The 18,492-nt window shown below is 40.3% G+C and overlaps 4 protein-coding genes across 7 annotated transcripts; 2 read left to right on the forward strand and 2 right to left on the reverse strand.

The window, feature by feature from the left end:
* Nucleotides 1–243: 243 nt before the first annotated feature.
* LOC116200887 (50S ribosomal protein L17, chloroplastic) lies at nt 244–2,728 on the reverse strand. Its single transcript, XM_031531845.1, has 2 exons — nt 2,448–2,728; nt 244–929 (listed from the first exon to the last, which is right to left on the reverse strand). Exons 1-2 carry the CDS (start codon nt 2,665–2,667, stop codon nt 520–522), a joined length of 630 nt encoding a protein of 209 aa, XP_031387705.1. The 5' UTR covers nt 2,668–2,728; the 3' UTR covers nt 244–519.
* Nucleotides 2,729–3,667: 939 nt separating this feature from the next.
* LOC116200797 (probable serine/threonine-protein kinase PBL8) lies at nt 3,668–7,713 on the forward strand. 4 transcript variants are annotated; one of them, XM_031531718.1, is made up of 7 exons: nt 3,671–4,000; nt 4,068–4,366; nt 4,723–5,063; nt 5,191–5,326; nt 6,086–6,222; nt 6,426–6,549; nt 6,851–7,713. In XM_031531718.1, exons 2-7 carry the CDS (start codon nt 4,309–4,311, stop codon nt 7,345–7,347), a joined length of 1,293 nt encoding a protein of 430 aa, XP_031387578.1. In that variant the 5' UTR covers nt 3,671–4,000; nt 4,068–4,308; the 3' UTR covers nt 7,348–7,713. The 4 variants fall into 4 exon arrangements, with proteins under 4 accessions (XP_031387593.1, XP_031387578.1, XP_031387585.1 ...); XM_031531725.1 differs by having other exon boundaries at nt 3,671–3,982; XM_031531733.1 differs by having other exon boundaries at nt 3,668–4,366; nt 4,731–5,063.
* Nucleotides 7,714–12,345: 4,632 nt separating this feature from the next.
* On the forward strand, nt 12,346–13,679 carry LOC116192033 (protein LURP-one-related 5-like). Its single transcript, XM_031520428.1, has 2 exons — nt 12,346–12,753; nt 13,042–13,679. The coding sequence occupies exons 1-2, from the start codon at nt 12,466–12,468 to the stop codon at nt 13,468–13,470; spliced, it is 717 nt and encodes a 238-aa protein (XP_031376288.1). The 5' UTR covers nt 12,346–12,465; the 3' UTR covers nt 13,471–13,679.
* Nucleotides 13,680–13,796: 117 nt separating this feature from the next.
* Nucleotides 13,797–17,843, reverse strand: LOC116192031 (ethanolamine-phosphate cytidylyltransferase). Its single transcript, XM_031520427.1, has 8 exons — nt 16,892–17,843; nt 16,113–16,303; nt 15,918–15,989; nt 15,486–15,553; nt 15,152–15,272; nt 14,553–14,618; nt 14,303–14,425; nt 13,797–14,176 (listed from the first exon to the last, which is right to left on the reverse strand). Exons 1-8 carry the CDS (start codon nt 17,484–17,486, stop codon nt 14,105–14,107), a joined length of 1,308 nt encoding a protein of 435 aa, XP_031376287.1. The 5' UTR covers nt 17,487–17,843; the 3' UTR covers nt 13,797–14,104.
* Nucleotides 17,844–18,492: the final 649 nt, after the last annotated feature.

An 18,492-nucleotide genomic window follows, 5' to 3' on the forward strand; every position in this document is an offset into this window, starting at 1 on the left:
AAACAAGAGTTACTGGATCCCTTTCCATAAATTTACATCACCAAAGATGTAAATATAGGTGCTACTAAATATAATAATAGAAAGCAAGTTCACTGATTTCTAAACATTTCAAGATAATAATACATGTATAGCGATTTCACCTTTCCGAAATGGAAGACAAATACTGCATGTCTCGTTTGATTAACCGGAATCTACAATCACCATGAGCTGAAGAGTTTGCAGATTATCACTATCAAATAATAATTAAAATTAAACGTATATTCAATTCCCCACATTTTAGGATTGAAAAGATATGCAGTCTGGATAGAAGACAACAAGGTGTATACAAGTAGCTCAAAGGAACTTGAAATTGAAGTGGACGAAAAGGAAGTCCTGAAATTCAGAGTAAAAGCATGTCTAAGCCATTCAAACTTCACTTGCACAAATTTATAGGACTCGCATTCTCAAAGAAACAAAATGATACAGGCATCGATCCAAAGCATATATTTAAAAATATATATCAGGTAGAAAAGTTAATACTTAGACGAGCTCAATGTAAGCCATAGGTGCATTATCCCCCCTTCTCGGCAGGGTTCTGATGATTCTGGTATATCCACCATTTCTCTCCCCATACCTGTCCTGGACTTCAGCAAACAGAGCATGGACGATCTGCTTCTCATAGATGAAGCCAAGGGCTTGTCTCCTCTTGTGGAGAGACCCATCCTTGGCCAATGTGATCATTTTATCAATGTATTTCCTTACAGCGCTTGCCCTTGCTCTGGTAGTCTTGATTCGACCATGTTTAAGAAGCTGAGTGGTAAGTCCACGAAGTAGGGCCCGCCTTTGGTCAGGAGGCCTATTGAGCTTCGGCACCTTTCTTCCATGCCTCATTGCGAAAATCCGAGAGCCATTGTCGATGATGGTAAAATTGTGCTCAAAGCTAGTGGAGCCTGACAGGATAAATGCAGATATCAGAAAAGACATCAGACTTGCGGAAAATTGCTGATAGGTTCCTTAAGCAGAGACAAATAGTGATGGCGCCAATGTGACAGATAACATTTTCTCTTTTCCCTGGAGATGGATAGGCTCCCTGAAGTCAACCTCGGTTACAATTGAATTATTCAATTAGCTACAATGCCTGAATAAGTCGAAATATAATAGACACCAAATACTAGCAGATGCTACCAGATTTTTCACCAGAAACTCAACACAGGAGTTGTAAAAGACAACCAGTTAGAAGACATTCCCAGGTTGCTCAAATGAAAGATCTGATCCTATCCTACCCAACAATAAAGCTTGTGTGATGTTATGGAAGCATAATAAGCCCAAATTGAAAAGATTTTTTCTCCTCCCCACATCTGATTATGTTACTAGAACCACTAACAGACATACTCATAAACAAAAATTCTGTTTTTTTTTTGGTATTTTCTCCAGGAGAATCTTCCAATCATACACTGGAACACTTCCCAGATTCAACATTCTGGCTCAAACTAAATAACGATATAATCATATCTAGATAGAAGGGGGAAAAAAAAAGAAAGATGGAATATTGATCTGGAAGGGGAGACTCTTGAAAAGAAGCAAACTGTTAGGCAGCTCAACTTCAACCTTTTCCCTTGGGCTACAATAAATACATACAGAATTACTGGATCTCGTGTGGAATGAGATCAAACAAATACAAAAAATCCATCTTCAAGAAGAGAATGTCGACACACACAGATTCATTAGTGAGAGAGCTGCGACTAGAAAGCAGATCCTTCGTCAGTAGGCAAGGAAGCAGATTCATCAAAGATATCATGCTTGCATTATGATATGAATCGTTCATATTTATCAATATAATTGATAGCAAAGACAATACTTAACATTCTAAACAGCAAAATAATATCTGGTTGCAAAATCAACAATGAAATGACTAAGGCCGGGAATCTTCCAGGACAGAGAAGAAATCAGACACGTCGACGAAAAAGAGATAGCTGCCAGCACATTTCATCTGGCAACCTTCTAGTCCTCCAAGCCATGATTTTGTGGAGCCACCCGTAACTCGAGAATTCCAGTTAAACAGAAACATCCAATGGCGCACCAATGCATTAAATCCATAACAAGCAGGAACTCGAGCAATGGATAATGCACTCACTATACAATGCCAGAAATCCTCATCATCAAGCTGAACAAGTTCCGCATTTGATTAAAGTGCTTAGACATTCGCAATCCCCGCAAAAAAGCACGAAAATTTATCAATTTGGGGCTGTCAGTGTCATGTTAGCTTATTGCATTCAAGTTTTCTAATGATTCCATTTTTTCTGTCGCCCTCTCTCTCAGGTACTTGAAAAAATTGCATAAAATCATTCAAGCTGTGCACTTGTCAGACTTCAGCTCTACTCTACCGTGAGCTCTTATCAAATAGATCAATGGCGATTTCAGAGTGCAAGCGAAAGAATGAATGAGAGAGAGAGAGAGAGAGAGCTCACCCGAGAGTCCGAGCGAGAGGAGGGGGTTCACAGGGCACAATCCAGTGAATGATCCCTCGAGCAGCAGAGGCTTGCGGAGAGAAGACAAGGAAGGTGATGATTTAGCCCCGGAGAATCGGATGGAAGTGGGGGTAGATGTAGAGACGGAAGGCAGGGCGGACCTCAGGGACGCCATGCTCCACCGAGCTTCCACAGCATTGCATACGGAAGCTGTCGCCATTGTTAACCGCCGTAGAAGCTCAAGTCCCTATACTCTCGAATGTGGATAAGACAGAGGAGGAGCACGAGGAAGAAGAGGAAATGGGCACTGAACTGATAAGGATGACACAGTGATGGGCTGAAGTGGGTGCTAAATGGGCTGGGCCTAATTATGCTTTAGCCCACCAATCCTTGGGCTGGCTACATCATAGGCCCATAACTTCATCAGGCTGAACTATGGTCCAACAATTCAGAGGAGCGCAATTGACAACATGAAGTTACAAATATACCCCTAGTCTTCTTATATGTAATAACATATAGCCTTTTAGACCTCAACTTCTCTACATCATGGTGAATTTCCTTAGGACAGCTCGTCGACTTGCCTTGCCGGGGCCATATCTAGCCTTTACTTGGGATTCGATAGCGCAATACTTCTCTATTAGTCGAACAATAATATTGTACTCTATAAGACAAACATGTTCGTCGATCAATCTTGGTAAGGTTGATAAGAGACTTATCGCGGCTTTGCTAACTCCAAAAGAATTGATGCATCCGGAGCACTGATGCCAGTTCTTTATGTTGCGTTTAGTTTCAAAATAAGATTTTAAAATCGGATTTTGATTTTGAAAAATAGTGGTATAAATGTGGTCCACCCTTTGAGTTTGTGTGAGTTATTTTGTTTTGTTGTGAAAAAAAGTGGTATAAATGGAGTCTATTCTTTGACTTGTGTGAGTTATTTTATTTTGTTGTTGGTAGAATTATGTTAAAGTTGTGATTTTAAAATCACATTTGCAAACCAAATAAGCTATTAAAAACTCAGAACCAAATTGATTAGCTCATCCTTCACGGGAAACAAACCAGATTACTTGTGGGATATCATCGAAACTCGAGTGACACGCGAGTAAATCACGCATCTAGAAATGTTCAAGTCAATGGTTAGTGAGAAAACTTAGGGGGATCTCAAAGTCCAAATCTTTATTGTTGTAAGGAATAGATTGGAGATGAAAATGGCACAAACGTGAAGGGGAGCGGGGGAAATATCCGGGAGGCATCCTAAGCCACGGTCCCACCCGTTGTAACAGCTATGAGCAAAGGAAGCAAGTGATCCACAGGTTGGGGAGAGAGAGAGAGAGAGAGACCAGAAAGAAGAGGAGCAGAAAGCTCCCATTTTTCACTCAGAAAGCCAAAGGCTAAAAGCAAGAAAAGCGAGCAAATCACAGACGGAGAGAGAAAGGGGGAGAGAGAGAGAGATGGGGAAGGAGGAGGATGAGGAAGAGACCCTTCTGGGATCAGAGCAGACGGAGGAGATGAAGTAGAAAGAAGCTGCCATTGTCTCAGTATCTCTGCTTTTGGGTGTATTCAGCTCAACCTCTCTGTATTTGTTTATTCTAATTTTTTAACTAATAAAGCTCTTTTGTACAGTGAGAGAGAGTGCGCGTGTGTGTGTGAGTATTCTACTGTGGGGGAAAAAAGAAGGGGGAAGACAGAGGAAGGGCAGGGGCACTCTGAAGAATGAAATTCTGCTTCCTCTTCCTCTCCTTCTTCTTCATCACTAGCTCAGCATTGCAGCAACTCCCTGTTCCTGCTACTTCTCCTTCTCCTCCTCCCTCCTCAGCTCTGTTGCAGCTTTTACACCCAGCATTGTTGAGCAAGACCCACAACAATGGGGAATTGTGGTACTAGAGAGGAATCTGCTGTTGTGTCCAATGCCCATGCCCAAGGTCAGATCTAGTCCCTTTGTTGCTCCCTCTCATGTTTTCTTCTTTTTACCCCCTTCAATGTTTTCGCCTACCTTTTGCTTTCTCTGGTAATGATGGCGACAATCATGCAATTTGAGCTTTGCCCCTTTTAGCTCTGATGTTGTCGGGATGTTTGACTGACTGCATTAGCTGTGATGTATATTTGGGGGTTCTGAAAGGGCAGTTCTTTGCTTGACAGAATATCTTGAATGAGGTCCATTTCCTGAAATTCTTGGCCATTGGATTCCGTTCTTTTGGGGAATTGAAACAAAGGGTTTGGTTGAATTTGCCTTAAATTTGAGTTCTAAGTCTGTCAAAATTATGCTTGCACTTGACAGTTCAACAGTTGCACATGCTATCTCCATTGGGTGCCAAGAACGCAACATCTGAGAAGAAGCACAACCGCTCAATATCAGATCTGAGCGACTCATCGACACCTCGGAGCTTCGAGGATTTTAGAAAGAATTCGATTCTATACACCCATGTCATTGCCTTTACACTCTATGAGCTTGAGACCATCACTAAGAGCTTCCGCTCCGATTACATCCTCGGAGAGGGCGGATTCGGGACTGTGTACAAAGGGTACATAGACGAGAATGTGAGGGTTGGCCTAAAATCTCTTCCTGTGGCAGTTAAAGTCCTCAACAAGGAAGGCCTTCAGGGCCACCGCGAATGGCTTGTAAATGCTCAAAACTCACCTATTTGCCTGGTTCATTAGTCACCCTTTAATTTTCTTGCTTGTCTTTACTAAGTGAGTTCTTTTGAACTTATATAATCCTGTGCTTCGTGTTCATTGGACCTTGCAGACAGAAGTCAACTTTCTCGGACAGCTCAGGCATCCCAATCTGGTGAAACTGATTGGGTATTGTTGCGAGGAGGATCACAGGCTACTCGTTTACGAGTTTATGTTCCGAGGAAGCCTCGAGAACCACCTATTTCGAAGTGCGTAGATGTCTTTTGCCTCTCCTTCCGTACCTTCTATGGTTCTTTCCGATGTTCCTCCTCCTATGACCTCAATGTTTTCCTCTCATGTTTGTTGGAATATTCAAAGACTGTCTGCTGAGAAACATGCCTATATTGGTGAACCAATGGGACATGCATACAATCTATCATCAAAGCTTGCTCTTTTGGTTGAAATATTTGGTGATTATTGAATATATGTATCATGTCAGGTCCAACTGGTTTGCTTTTCAATAAATTCTCAAGTACGAAAGCGTGGTAGCTGTTTGCTACTCTCATTTGCACGAAGTTGGATGGATTTAATCATTAAATGCTTTTCCTATTCCTATCACTCTTGTCCAGATCAAACATCCTCCAAATGTGAATGCCTGTGGCAGAACCTATATAACTTAACCACGTTCTCAATATCAACAGCAGAAGGCTCCTCCATTGTAATCGCCTGAGCAATCCATGTTCATTGATGTCAAATTGTTTGAAGTAGTTTTATATAGTTTATGTTCATGCTTGTTAGGATACATTTATGTCTTCATGCTTGTTAGGATACATTTATATAGTTTATGTCTTCATGCTTGTTAGATACGTTAAAGAGATGATTTCACGGTTGAAGGGTAGCTTGAGCATTTATATCAACCAAAGTCGTCAGTTTTCATCTAGAACTTGTCTTGCAGGGTGTCCATAGCCTTTCAGTTCCTCTATAAGTTAATCTAACTCATTATGTTGGTCTTTTCCTGAGGTTTGTAGAGGTGACTGTTCCTCTGTCTTGGTCCACGAGAATGATGATTGCTCTGGGAGCAGCCAAGGGACTCGCTTTCCTCCATAATGCTGAGAGGCCCGTTATTTATCGGGACTTCAAAACCTCAAATATATTGCTGGACTCCGTAAGTTGCTACTCCTTTAACGTTATGGCCCCCATTTGGTAGGAGTGCAAGAAACCTTGTTAGGATGACATTGCCTTATAAATTGAGATCATTTAATATACCCATTGTTTGGTTCCATTTCTTTTAGCATTCCATCACTGGGGCGTTAGCTAAATATTTCCAATTGTTATTCTATTGGGGATGATTTGCCTGTTTCCATGCAGGATTACACAGCAAAACTTTCAGATTTCGGTCTTGCAAAAGCTGGACCTCAGGGTGATGAGACCCACGTGTCAACTCGAGTGATGGGTACTTATGGTTACGCTGCCCCTGAATATGTAATGACAGGTAACGGGAAGCAACTTTCCACTTTGTTTGGAAGGTGTCCTGGAAGGTGCTTAAGTCTTGTTTATGAAATCAAATCTTACAAAAAACGACTCTTTTTTGGTCTTAATGAAAACAAAATCAATTGTTTTTAAACACTTATAAGAGGCCCCATTAAAACTTTCCATTTTGTTTCTAGATATTCGCGCTAGAGAAAAGAGATCACATGAATATGAAATGCCCAAGTTTTGCATTAGTTTGGGTAATTTTGGAGACCTGTTATTCTACTATAACATGCTAAGGACCTAAATGCCACCATTTGTAGGCCATTTGACTGCAAGGAGTGATGTGTACAGTTTCGGAGTTGTACTTTTGGAGCTTTTAACAGGTCGGAAGTCTGTGGACAAGACCCGACCCAGCAAGGAACAGAACTTGGTGGATTGGGCCCGACCCAAGCTCAACGACAAAAGGAAACTCCTTCAGATAATCGACCCGAGACTCGAGAATCAGTACTCGGTACGGGCAGCTCAAAAGGCCTGCAGCTTGGCCTACTACTGCCTCAGCCAAAACCCAAAAGCAAGGCCCTTAATGAGCGACGTGGTGGAGACCTTAGAGCCTCTACAGGGCGGGACAGATGGTCCAAATGAGGTCTCATCTTCTTCGTCCGCTCTGATGATGACAGGTGGTGGGCCCTTCGCAATGGGAGGGGTGCCCAATTACAGGACACACCGGAGGTTAGCAAATAATGTGGGGCCTGGTGGGATCTGCCGGTCCCCGAACCCGAACTGCTCCCCTGGCGGGCCTACAGTTCGTGTTAGATAAGAGACACAGGAGTTAAAATGTTTGTGTACATTACTCTCCCTTTAGCGTGCTTCTTTCTTCCCTTATAAAACCTTTCTTCCCCCTCCCCTGATGTGATGAAAGCTGCTCACTAAAAGGTATGAGTTTGGTTTGATTCTGAATGTTCTTTTAGTCTCTCTCTCTTTCTGAAGTTCAATCTTTACAAGCCTCTGTTGATCTTCTCTCTGTTGCAGCACTGGTCTTGTATTTAATGTTCTTGTGCTGCTGGTGTTTTCATTCCTTTCCTCAAACAGTGGATGGAATTTCTCATGTCTAATATTTATCGGCATGACCAGAAACATATAGTTCTGTTGTGACTATCAGGTCAGACAAGATTCGGCATTCAAAGATGTATTTGTAGTGTTGATCTTCTGATAAGTAACTGAAACATCCAATGCATGCGCATATGATCGATCCACACTTTCACTCCGCAACCCGCATCACCAAAAGACGGTTCGTGATACCTAATCATTCATATCATCCCTTCACAGCATCCCACACGTACTTGAATAGCCAGTAAGATAAGTACCATCGCTGGCTCATTTGACGCATTCAGATGTTATTAAAGTGAGATGCTATTATCAAGAGAGATGACACAGGATGAGCTTTAACTAATTTATGGGCATAACTCACCTAGTGGAAGATGCATGCATGCTTACATGGAGAGCAATTTGGTTTCTTGGAATGTTACATTTACATTTTGATCACTAATATAAATACATACATATATATATATGTATAATATATATTGTGGAACTAATAATATTTTGACTTTAACCTAAACCCACACCATATCTTTTTCGTGCAAATTTATTGTTCATAATGGGTGCCTAACCCATTGCATCAACGAGGTTGACTCTTTTAAAATGGGACCCGAAACACACTTCGTACCGGGGAATGTATAGATAACACCAACTAAAAATCGAGATTAGAATGAAATAAAATGCAGTACGCAATTTTTTTTATATAATAGTTAATTTAGAAAGGAAATTAAATGAACGAGGTTGCAAGAAGCTCCATTTACTAGAGAAAGTCTTGTACGAGATGGAGATATCACGTGGCAATGTCACAAGTCAATAGGGATTTGTCATTTTGGTTTTTTTTTTCGGTGTGTACCATGGTATTCAGAAGTCCAATGAGATCTGATTAATCCAGTCGGGAGATTGAGCAATAAAGGTTATTCTCCCTCCCAATTAGTGCGCTTCCCGGGATTTGAACTTATATTCTCCTCGTTACGGGGGTGAACTGTTTACCACTCAACCAACACTTTTGTTTGTTCATTTTGGTTTTTAGTATGTAAACAAAAATAAGAAAAATCCGTTGTTGACAAAATAATCCATGATTGTAAAAAATAGTATTTTCTATGTGTCTTATAACATAATCCTAAGTGATATTTTTGTTACACACAAGATCTATACGTAACGGAGATATCACGTAAGATTATGTCACAAGACACATATTATTTTTGACAATAATAGATTATTTTTGTCAACAATAGATTTTTCCTATTTTTGTTTACATAATAAAAATCAAAATAATAAACTCTCATTGATTTTGTGATATTCTCACGTGATACCCCGTTACATGCAAAACTTTCTCCTCTGTGTGTATACAAGACCTATACTAAATGATTCTTTCTCCTCTGTGTGTACACAAGACCTATACTAAATGATTCTGACCCAGATCCAAGAATTTAGCCTTTTTCTTTGAGCGATATTCTCGTGTTTATAATTCAAACTTTTGTCTAATTTAATTTAATTAATTCATCCTTGTCCTCGCAATAGTATTACATTATGTCTTAAAGAAAGAAAATCGAGGCAGCCCATAAGTTAAGAAAGACACGTCTCCTTACACATATTACTATAAGATCATTAGCAACGTAATTGCAGGGGAAAAGCTAACTATAAACAATAATCTTAATTAGTGATGATTCTTCGAGAAAACACAACATAGTAACATGCATGATTTCTATCTCCGAGGAAGCTATATTATATGTGCATGGGTATGTTTTAAAAAGGATTTCTTTGCCGAGAGGAGGTGCAGTATGATAGTATGTACATATATATGATGACTTGAAACTAAGAGGTTTCGGTTATGATTTGTTTTCCCTCAATCACTTTATGGAGAACCGAACTAAATGGGATCCAAAAGCTCACAATTCCGAAAATCAAACAAAAAATTTTGGGTATCTACACCTGACGATTCAAAGTTCAGAACCATCTCGTTTGAACTTTCGGCAAAGCGCATGCATAACTTAGTTATGATTTAGTCTCGACCCGGATGGAGTAGGAAAAATGGAGCCCGATTATATATCGAATTCTAGCCCTAAAAGCCCAACCAAATCGAACCATGTTACATGACTTGCTATATCCCGTTTGGATAACTCTATCTGTCTATTTACATATAGAAGAGGAGAAAAGGAAGTTGGTTGTGGTTGCATACGTCGGTAGAGGGATCATCCATCAGCAAGTGATCCCTCCTCCATCATCTAATTAACATGAGTTTAGGTTATTATGCGGTTCACATGCTTAATTATTGCATATTAATTCTTCTTATTCTTGGCCTTTGCTTTTGAGATGTGAATTCAATTGACTTATTATCAATCAATTATCAATATTCTAAATTAAATTAGTCAGACTATCTTTTTTCTTTTAATGTGTTGTGATGATGTTAGTCCACTAAGTTTCTTAGTAAAACCTTCCCATAGTTCTCTGATCATGAGTTAATTATCATATCCTCATTGCATACAATGCAACACCCACTATCCATTCGCCACCAGATAAGTGAGTCATTGGACACAAAAGCTTATGGATAAATGTGCAACCAACTTATCCTTTCAATTATCATCAATCAATATAAAAAATTAGTTTCTGTTAGGTATATCAGAAAGTTATTATTTTTATATCTATATCTCAAAAAGAGTGTATTAGATATAATCATGTGTATATCAATCACATTTTCTTTACAACAAGTGAGAAATTAAATGCCTTAGGAAAAGCTAGCTAGCTAGCTACAAACTTATGTAGTAAAAACAATTTCAGGTCTCCATCGGTTTATCCGATGTTCATGCAGTTGTCTTGTAATAATTCCGTAATTATTATTTAGAATCAATTAGATGGATCCTGTCTTTCAGAATCCAACATGCTGACAATGGTTGTTCGGCCTCATTTCCTTGAATTTCAATGTAAGACAAGCACATTAGTGTTGCGAAGGTCACCATATGTTACAAAGATTTACTTGTTCCTAAGTTTAAAAAATATATATATATATATATATATATAAAGAAAATTAACTTATACATATTTAAGCCAATGAGAAAACTGACAAAGAATCCTGGTGATTTGAAAACAACATATTAATCAATTAATTATTTAATTAGATCAATATAGATCGATTTCAATCGGTTCGATGCTTATTCCCCTTAAATAAGATCTTGAATTCGAGTATTGAATGGAGAAAGTTCATGATTGAAGAGCTTTGATTTGAATTGAGTGAATCGAAATATGTTAAGTTTTCGAATATTAAGATGTATATCGAAAAAATTAATTAATTAATTAATTAGGAGGAAAATAAGGATCACAACTTCCAAGCTCGCAGATTTTGGGGTGCATGAATGGAAGTTTATTACCTACTCTCCCTCTCTTTTTCCTCTTTTATATATATATATATATATATATATATTTTCGGTTGCAAATGAGACTCATGAACTTAGTGTATTAAAATAAAAATTTTAAATATCTAATAAAGAGATACGGTTAGTTCCACTGGGTATCGAACTTAAAATCTCCAATCATTAGACGAGAGGTGCGTAACTACGTTATACCTCTCTTGATTCTCTTATCTTTTTCGTATGGGGAAAATTCGTTAATTGAATTTTGCCTCTCAGAGATGATGTCTTTATCCATTGACAAGCCCACCCCCATCTCCTCCTCCTCCTCCTCTGATTTTGCTATTTAGCTAAAATTAGTTTAACTATTTTTAGTAGACAATGACTTTTTGGTCCCCATGGAGAAGTGTGATGATGGTCTAATTAATTAAGAATTACTATGTATTTGTACATTATTATACAGATATAGTGCTTTTGTGACTCAAAGCATGGCACTCAACCCAAATTGTTTTATTAATTAATTAAATTTTAGATAAAGTTAATTCAAAATTGACTGCAGACATTCCTCGGTCGGCCTCATCGCCATCCGTGTGTGCCATGGGCCACTGAGCAGCCATCGCATTCAAGTTATTTCGAATCGCGACGAGCCACAAGCAAACAATAGATCCGTCTCAGTTTTCATCCATATACAAAATCCCGAACTTTGTTCCGCCGATATCCCATCTTTCAATAGATCCAACTTCTCCGAAGATCCTAGCTTTTACCATGTGCAATATGTGTTACGATATGATCATTCAAGACAAGTGATTTAATTAGCAGACCCCCGAGAACTTCACCTACTATATCCGACCATAGAAACATGCTAACATCGATAAACAAGAGCAGTTCTCCCCTTGAAAAATAATTTACAAAAGATTTGTAAAAATATTCCGATCGAGAGTTAATTTCAGCTATAAATTGGTATATATATAGTTGGCAATATATCTCATAGTCTCGTGGACAAGTAATGGAATTATATAGTTGGCAATTTAGAATTGTTAGTAAGCCAACGTAATAACAAAACAATGATACTAACAAAAATGTTGGTTGAATGGTAAGCAGCTCACCCCATAATGAGGAGAACACAAGTTCGAATCTCGGGAAACGCACTTGTTGGGAGGTAGAATAACCTTTAATGCTCGATCTCTCGACATGATTAGTCAGATCCCATTAGACTCTGGATATCAGGGTACACACAGAAAAAAGAAAAAAAAAAGAAAAAAGAACAAGACAACCTTAATTAACCATATCCCATTCCTTTCCACATCATGCTTAACTTCGTCCTTATATGTGTGTGTATATATATATATAAGGCAGTAAGCTCCATTTCCAAGAACAATATTCATAGCTATTATCGCTAAACGGCTTCTGCTTCTCTTCCTGTGCCTCAAGTAGTACTTCTTCATCTTCTGTCTTTCGAGTTCGTGATCTCTTCATCGAGGTTAATTTCAAGCATGTCCAGGATTCATCCTGCTGTGACTAATAAAAGCTCAGAACTCCTGAGGGAGATCCATGAAGGGGGTCGATGCGATAGCAATCAGTGTCCATCAAAGTTCACCGTGTGGAAGAAATCGAGCATGAGCTTTGAAGGAACTGACGGGTTCACGGTCTTCGATGAATACGGGAGGTTGACGTTTCGGGTAGATAACTATTCGAGGAAGAATGATCGCACGGGTGGCGGAGGAGGAGGGCTCGTGCTCATGGACGGATCTGGGAAAGCTTTACTGACCTTGAGACCAAAGGTATGAAAAGTTGATCGATCAAACTCCCTCGTATCTTTTTACGTGGATTTCGATATTTATAGTCTCAATCTCCTTCCAGGATTCCATCACGGGGTGCCGATCTTAATTTAAAATATGAGATCGATGTGAAAGCAATAAGAATATTAATCAGAGTCTCGATGTAAACGATATATCTTGCATTGTATGCTCCGCCTTCTCTTATTTCGTGCACGTACTTGCATCCACTGTGCTTGAGATTTTCAATGTTTTGCATACACACATGGATCTGATAATATATCATAACGTCAGGGTTTGAGCATGCAACGCGGATGGAATGCATATGGAGGAGACTGCACCGGCAGGGGCCAGAGTCGGAAGTTCCGACTGTTTTCCATGAGGAAATCATTAGCAATCCCGTTCCTCGATTATAATAGCAGTTACAAGGACGAAGCAAAACCAGAATTGGAAGCCGAGGTGTTCATCGGAGGTTCGAGGGGCCCGGAGTTCAGGATCGAGGGATCGTTCCGGAGGAGGAACTGCTGCATCAGGAGAACATCAACGGGAGAAATAGTTGCTAAGATTTCTAGAAAGAGAGTGAACCCAAAGGTTCTGCTCAGCAACGAAGTGTTCAGCCTTGTGGTGCAGCCTGGGCTTGATAATGGGCTGATTATGGGCTTCATTGTTGTGTTGGACCGAATCTGCTGTAGGCCCATTGGTCCATTGTTATGCTCTTGTTAGACTCATGTTGGTATTCGTGGATTTGATATAAATGGTAGCGGAGGAATTAGGAGAGAGATCGAGAGATAGAGAGTACAGTATTATTATACAGCTTCACCATGTACATTATTCGAGCTGTCGGGTTTGGGAATTTCCGGCTACGTTTGGCTAGCTTTTGGAACACTTGTTAAGGATTACTCTGCCGAATACAAGATAATACTTTTGCTATATATAGGCACATGATTTGATAAATAAGGTAACTCATTTCAATTTGACATCGCATTGCATAAATGAACGAAGCAAAATAGATCCAGCAAAAATAATCAGCCAACAGGATCTTCTCAACGTATCTCTAAAAGGTGTAATTTCTTTATTGCAAATAATAAATAAATGCTGCTCTTACAGATGATACGTCGCATCGACCTATCGGACGGATCTCTCGCCCTCTCTCTCTAATTCTTACCTACTGTCATTTCCGGAAAAAAAGGGATACAAAAGGGAGCAAACGAATCGCAAACCTAAACTCAAACTCAGAAGCCTATGATGATCGCCAGAAATCGCTCTTCTTATCATAGAGAAACCTAGCTAGCTGCAGTGTAATAATAAGAAAAAAAGGGTAGGATGCATTGCACGACACGAGATTGCATGGGCATCATCAATCCCCAGACACATAGCCCTTGCCCTCGTAATACCTCCTCTCGCTCTCTGCCTTCTTCTCGTTCCGTTTCTACTCGGGGAGGGGGAGATAAAAAGGAAATTAACTTCAGTTCTCATAACATTAGCTCTTCAAAATGACACAACAATGTAAAATTGATCAAACCATATAGAAGCAAGAAAAGCTTCAGAAAGTTACCAGGAAAGCTTCGTGATTAGCTACTATCCTCCTAATTATCGTCGTAGTTGTGATATCGAGAGGGCTTTCCAAGACTTTGAAGATACCCATGCCGATCGGGACAGCATATGGATTGCCTTCATCCTGCAAAGATCATTGAAGAATTGTAAGCAACATTATATTGAAGACTTGTAAGCAACACTATAAAGCAGCAAAACAAACTGACACTATTTGTCGCCGAAAACAAGTTTCTACCCATAACTTCATTTACCTTCTGAAAATCGTTGCTCTCTGATATCGTTCCATGGACAACTAGTGAGATGTTGAAAGTGGTGATCTGCATGCACATCATTCTCAATAAGTTATTACTACGAGATAACTGTGGATAGTGCAACTCAAAAGGTTTACTTCAGTACCCCCCCCCCCCCCCCCCCCCCAAAAAAAAAAAATCTAATCCAGCATCACTCGACCAAAATATGTCCTCAAGTATCTCATACAAAATACTGGGAGCTTTAATGAATATTTACAGCCTGGACAAGAGCCCCACCATAAAACCTATATTAAGATCTACCCAATAACCTTAAGCTTTCAAAGTGTTCCTTCAGTACAAGTGAAGTATATTTACCCCAAAACGAGACTAAATGAGGCGAGGTACTACTTTTACATAGTCTTTTTCCTCACCGCATGGCATGAGGGTAACCACAGACACTTGGATATTCAAGACCATGTTGTCATGTTTAAGGACCATTTGGAAGTTTCTTCTATCAGAGGCCATGACATCTTAAGAGTAGCATGAACATGAAAATACAATTATCTCTTCAAATACAGCGAGAAATGAGAGAGAAGACATAAAGGTGAAAACAGACTAACCATATCTTTTGACACTTCCCATGGAGCACCAATTATCACTTCATCCACATACCGGCAGGCCAAAACACTCAAGCTTCTCTCATGAAGATTCATGATAGGGCGATGTGCTCCTCTACTAGCACTGCAGGACCATTATACTGAGTCAAAATCAACTCATCTACACACAGACACACACACATGCATATATATTTCAATATTCACTTCCAAACATATGAAATCAACTGATTCCAAGGAGCATCTTCTATGACTCCATATTTTTGCCCATGATTTCCCCCCCAAAAATAAAACCTCTGAACAGATGCACAGTAGAAAAAAGGGTAAGAGAGTGTGGAACCTGACTGTCTGATCAGTGTGTATGCCAACAAGAAGGAAATCCCCGAGTCCACGGGCAAGCCTCAAAATCTATCAATAATAAGATAACAGGTGATTATTATGCATGTAGTATAGCAGGAAAAAAAAAGGTAGTCATGCAAAAAGAAGAAAAAAAATCATATAGCAAGAAGATAGAGTTCGGCTTTAAAAATTCAAGAGTTCTCAATTGGATATTGCAATAAGTTTTTCTGGAAAAAAGTATCTTGATCAGCTGCACACATTAAGCAACCAATGCCCTGATCTATTCTGTCAATTATGTTTCCTAGCTAGTTCGATCATTCACCAATAAATTGAGCAGATCTAAAACAAAGTTTTAAGAGATCATCATAGTCTGAGATTAAAGTATTGCAGATGCCGTAGCCTCAATATCCTCTTTACGGGAGAGAAGAACTACCTCTACATGTCCAGCATGGAAAAGATCAAATGCACCAGCTATATAAATTATACGAGCATCTGGTCCTGGCCCCTACAAACATAAAGAAAAAGCTAGAAGATGAGAAATCTTGCAACGAAGCATATTGAAAAAATGGGCACTAAAGGAAATTACCAGTAGCATGCAGAACAAAGGGGAAAGTTGAGTAGCACTAACCTTTCCATTAGAGAATTGGACAATCCTCCGAGATGTTGGGAGAAAATGTGAGACACGAGTTCCGCTACAAGATCCACCATCGTCGATTTTTTGACTGTGGCCATGGCTAAACTGTCTCTGTAGGGACGAATGATTCTGGTTCTTGTGAGTGTCACTTACAGACCTCTCCCTCACACAGAGGAGCATGCGCCCTGTTCAAAGACCAAAAAAACAAATCCCAGCCATCTCAGGAGTAATCTCAGAATAGATACAAACCATCTCAAAATAAATTATACGCCATTCACCGACTTCTGCGCTTCCCTGTAGCACATACGCGATGATATTAAACACAAGCTTCCATTCCTAGTGGTAACCGGACAAACACACACCAAATTTCAACAGCCTCTATATCCACACATTGCTTCGCAGCTCGTTGTCTATGGTACCAACAGGACAGAAGATTCCCTGTACCCCTCAGAAAGAATAATGGATACCAAAACCCACGACCCGAAATAATTGTTTTCCAGAAAAGAAAATTGTTGCCTTTTCTATTTCTTTAGCTGAATGAGCATGAACGTGACTTTTCGAGCTGAATTTCTGGTATTCTCAGGTTCATTGAAATGAAAAATAGTAAATTTCTAACAAAACTACGCAAAATTCTCTTGACGGGGATAATATGTCCGGACCGTCTTTTCGCTATGCGGATAGCAAGCAATGGTGCACATGCAAAAGCTACTGAATTGAACCCTTCTACAAGCGTTAAACCGGCCAAACTGAGTCAGGAAAGGTTATATTCATACCAACAATGTCGGTGCTGGAAACTCCCTCGGTGCGCTTAATCTGCTTGTACCGACCCGCCTTCTTTGCGAGCGCATAGGCGTCGGTCCCATCGGGGAGCACGCAAGGATCGTCCCCATGGATGATGTAATCAATCTTGTACTCGTCGAAGAGCTTCCTCATGAAATCCTCGGTTATGGCGTAGGGAGCATCGGGGATGACCTCGTCGACCCACTTCACCGCATGCACCATTATCATTCTCTCGCTCAAGGGAGTAACGGGGGGGCCCTTGTTGGCAATGATCTCATCGTCGCTCACGACCCCGACAACCAGCTGGTCACCCAGAGCACGAGCCTGCCTGAGGGCGTTGCAGTGGCCGTAGTGCATCATGTCGAAGCACCCGTCCATGTAAACCCTAACGGGGCGGCGGCCGCCTTTCCTGCGGCGGCGGAGTCTGGAGCCGAGGCCGAGGGGGTCGGTGCCGCTTCCGGAGAGGTAGAGGCCAAGAAGGGCGGAGACGCCGATAACCAGCCCGCCGGCGAGGCAGGTGGCGATCAAGCGGTCCTTGTTCTGCGAGGGGGGAGGAGGAGGAGGAGGAGATCCACCTGGGTCGGACATATTTCTCCAGGAAAATGGAATCAAGAAGTTGGGATGTGAATAGATACGAAAGAAGAGGTGAGAGAGCTCTTCAATGGAGGAGGAGGAGTTCTTGGGTGTCCCAGGATTCTAGGGCTACGGTTAGATCACACAGCTGATGACAGCTCTCTCTCTCTCTCTCTCTCTCTCTCTCTATCTCACCATCGGCGTTTTGTGGGTTGCGTTCGTGTCGGGGTTCTCTCCTCGAAAGCGGGAGAGGAGGGGGAGAGGGGGGGAAGAAGAAGAAGAATGAAGAAGATTCTTCAATGGTGGTTGGTCCTCTTTATGCTTTTTTGCTTCTGCTCAGCCCCTTTCACTCCATGAAGCATCCGTTAGGTTTTTCAGTTTCTTATTAGGACTTATTATTAAGTCATATAATATGACATGATATGAAATTATCTGCCCTAAGCTTTGATGATTAGACTACGTAACTAAGGAAGAGATACATACGTGTCCCTGCGTGTTACATCAAAGTCGATATTTCAAATACTGGTTAAGTCCATTCAATAAGAAGATCCTCCAATCGTAAATGCTGATGTAGTAGAACTATATTATTATTATTATTATCTTTCGACTCATGCTACTTTGAAAAGAAAGGAGAATTCGAATTGGCTGATTAAGTCGGTTCCATTCGAAAAATCTGGTCGTTTTTGTGTCTTGTCCGTCCAATTGTTCTTAGTATTATGAGAAGTGAGAACATCCCTTTCGGTTTAAGAGAATTTGTTAAAAGCATCCGAGCATAATTCCAACCAGGCCCTTTCCTTCTCAATTAAGGAAAAGGAAGATTTTTTTTTTTCTCTTGGTCGGCAGGCACTAATGTCCATTGAAATAGCAATGTAACATTATATCCATAGAATTACGCCAAGGATTGGTCGGATCCTATCCAACTGCCTAAGATTAGATTTGAGTAGTTTTAGTCATTAAATGCTAAACTGTGCTTCTGTTCTCTTATTTTTTCATTGCGCTCCGACGTCCCAAATATGGTCTT

The sequence above is a fragment of the Punica granatum genome, chromosome 1 (assembly GCF_007655135.1).
Source record: "Punica granatum isolate Tunisia-2019 chromosome 1, ASM765513v2, whole genome shotgun sequence".
NCBI classification, from domain to species: domain Eukaryota; kingdom Viridiplantae; phylum Streptophyta; class Magnoliopsida; order Myrtales; family Lythraceae; genus Punica; species Punica granatum.

Coding starts and splice junctions, on each gene's coding strand:
- LOC116192033 (XM_031520428.1), top strand. CDS start 12,466: ATGTCCAGGATTCATCCTGCTGTGACTAATAAAAGCTCAGAACTCCTG. Junction 12,754..13,041: donor TACTGACCTTGAGACCAAAG/GTATGAAAAGTT, acceptor TCATAACGTCAG/GGTTTGAGCATGCAACGCGG.
- LOC116192031 (XM_031520427.1), bottom strand. CDS start 17,486: ATGTCCGACCCAGGTGGATCTCCTCCTCCTCCTCCTCCCCCCTCGCAG. Junction 16,304..16,891: donor TTCCAGCACCGACATTGTTG/GTATGAATATAA, acceptor GTCTTTGAACAG/GGCGCATGCTCCTCTGTGTG. Junction 15,554..15,917: donor TCCATGCTGGACATGTAGAG/GTAGTTCTTCTC, acceptor TATTATTGATAG/ATTTTGAGGCTTGCCCGTGG.
- LOC116200887 (XM_031531845.1), bottom strand. CDS start 2,667: ATGGCGACAGCTTCCGTATGCAATGCTGTGGAAGCTCGGTGGAGCATG. Junction 930..2,447: donor CCTCTCGCTCGGACTCTCGG/GTGAGCTCTCTC, acceptor TTATCCTGTCAG/GCTCCACTAGCTTTGAGCAC.
- LOC116200797 (XM_031531710.1), top strand. CDS start 4,309: ATGGGGAATTGTGGTACTAGAGAGGAATCTGCTGTTGTGTCCAATGCC. Junction 4,367..4,722: donor GTCCAATGCCCATGCCCAAG/GTCAGATCTAGT, acceptor TGCACTTGACAG/TTCAACAGTTGCACATGCTA. Junction 5,064..5,190: donor AGGGCCACCGCGAATGGCTT/GTAAATGCTCAA, acceptor TGGACCTTGCAG/ACAGAAGTCAACTTTCTCGG.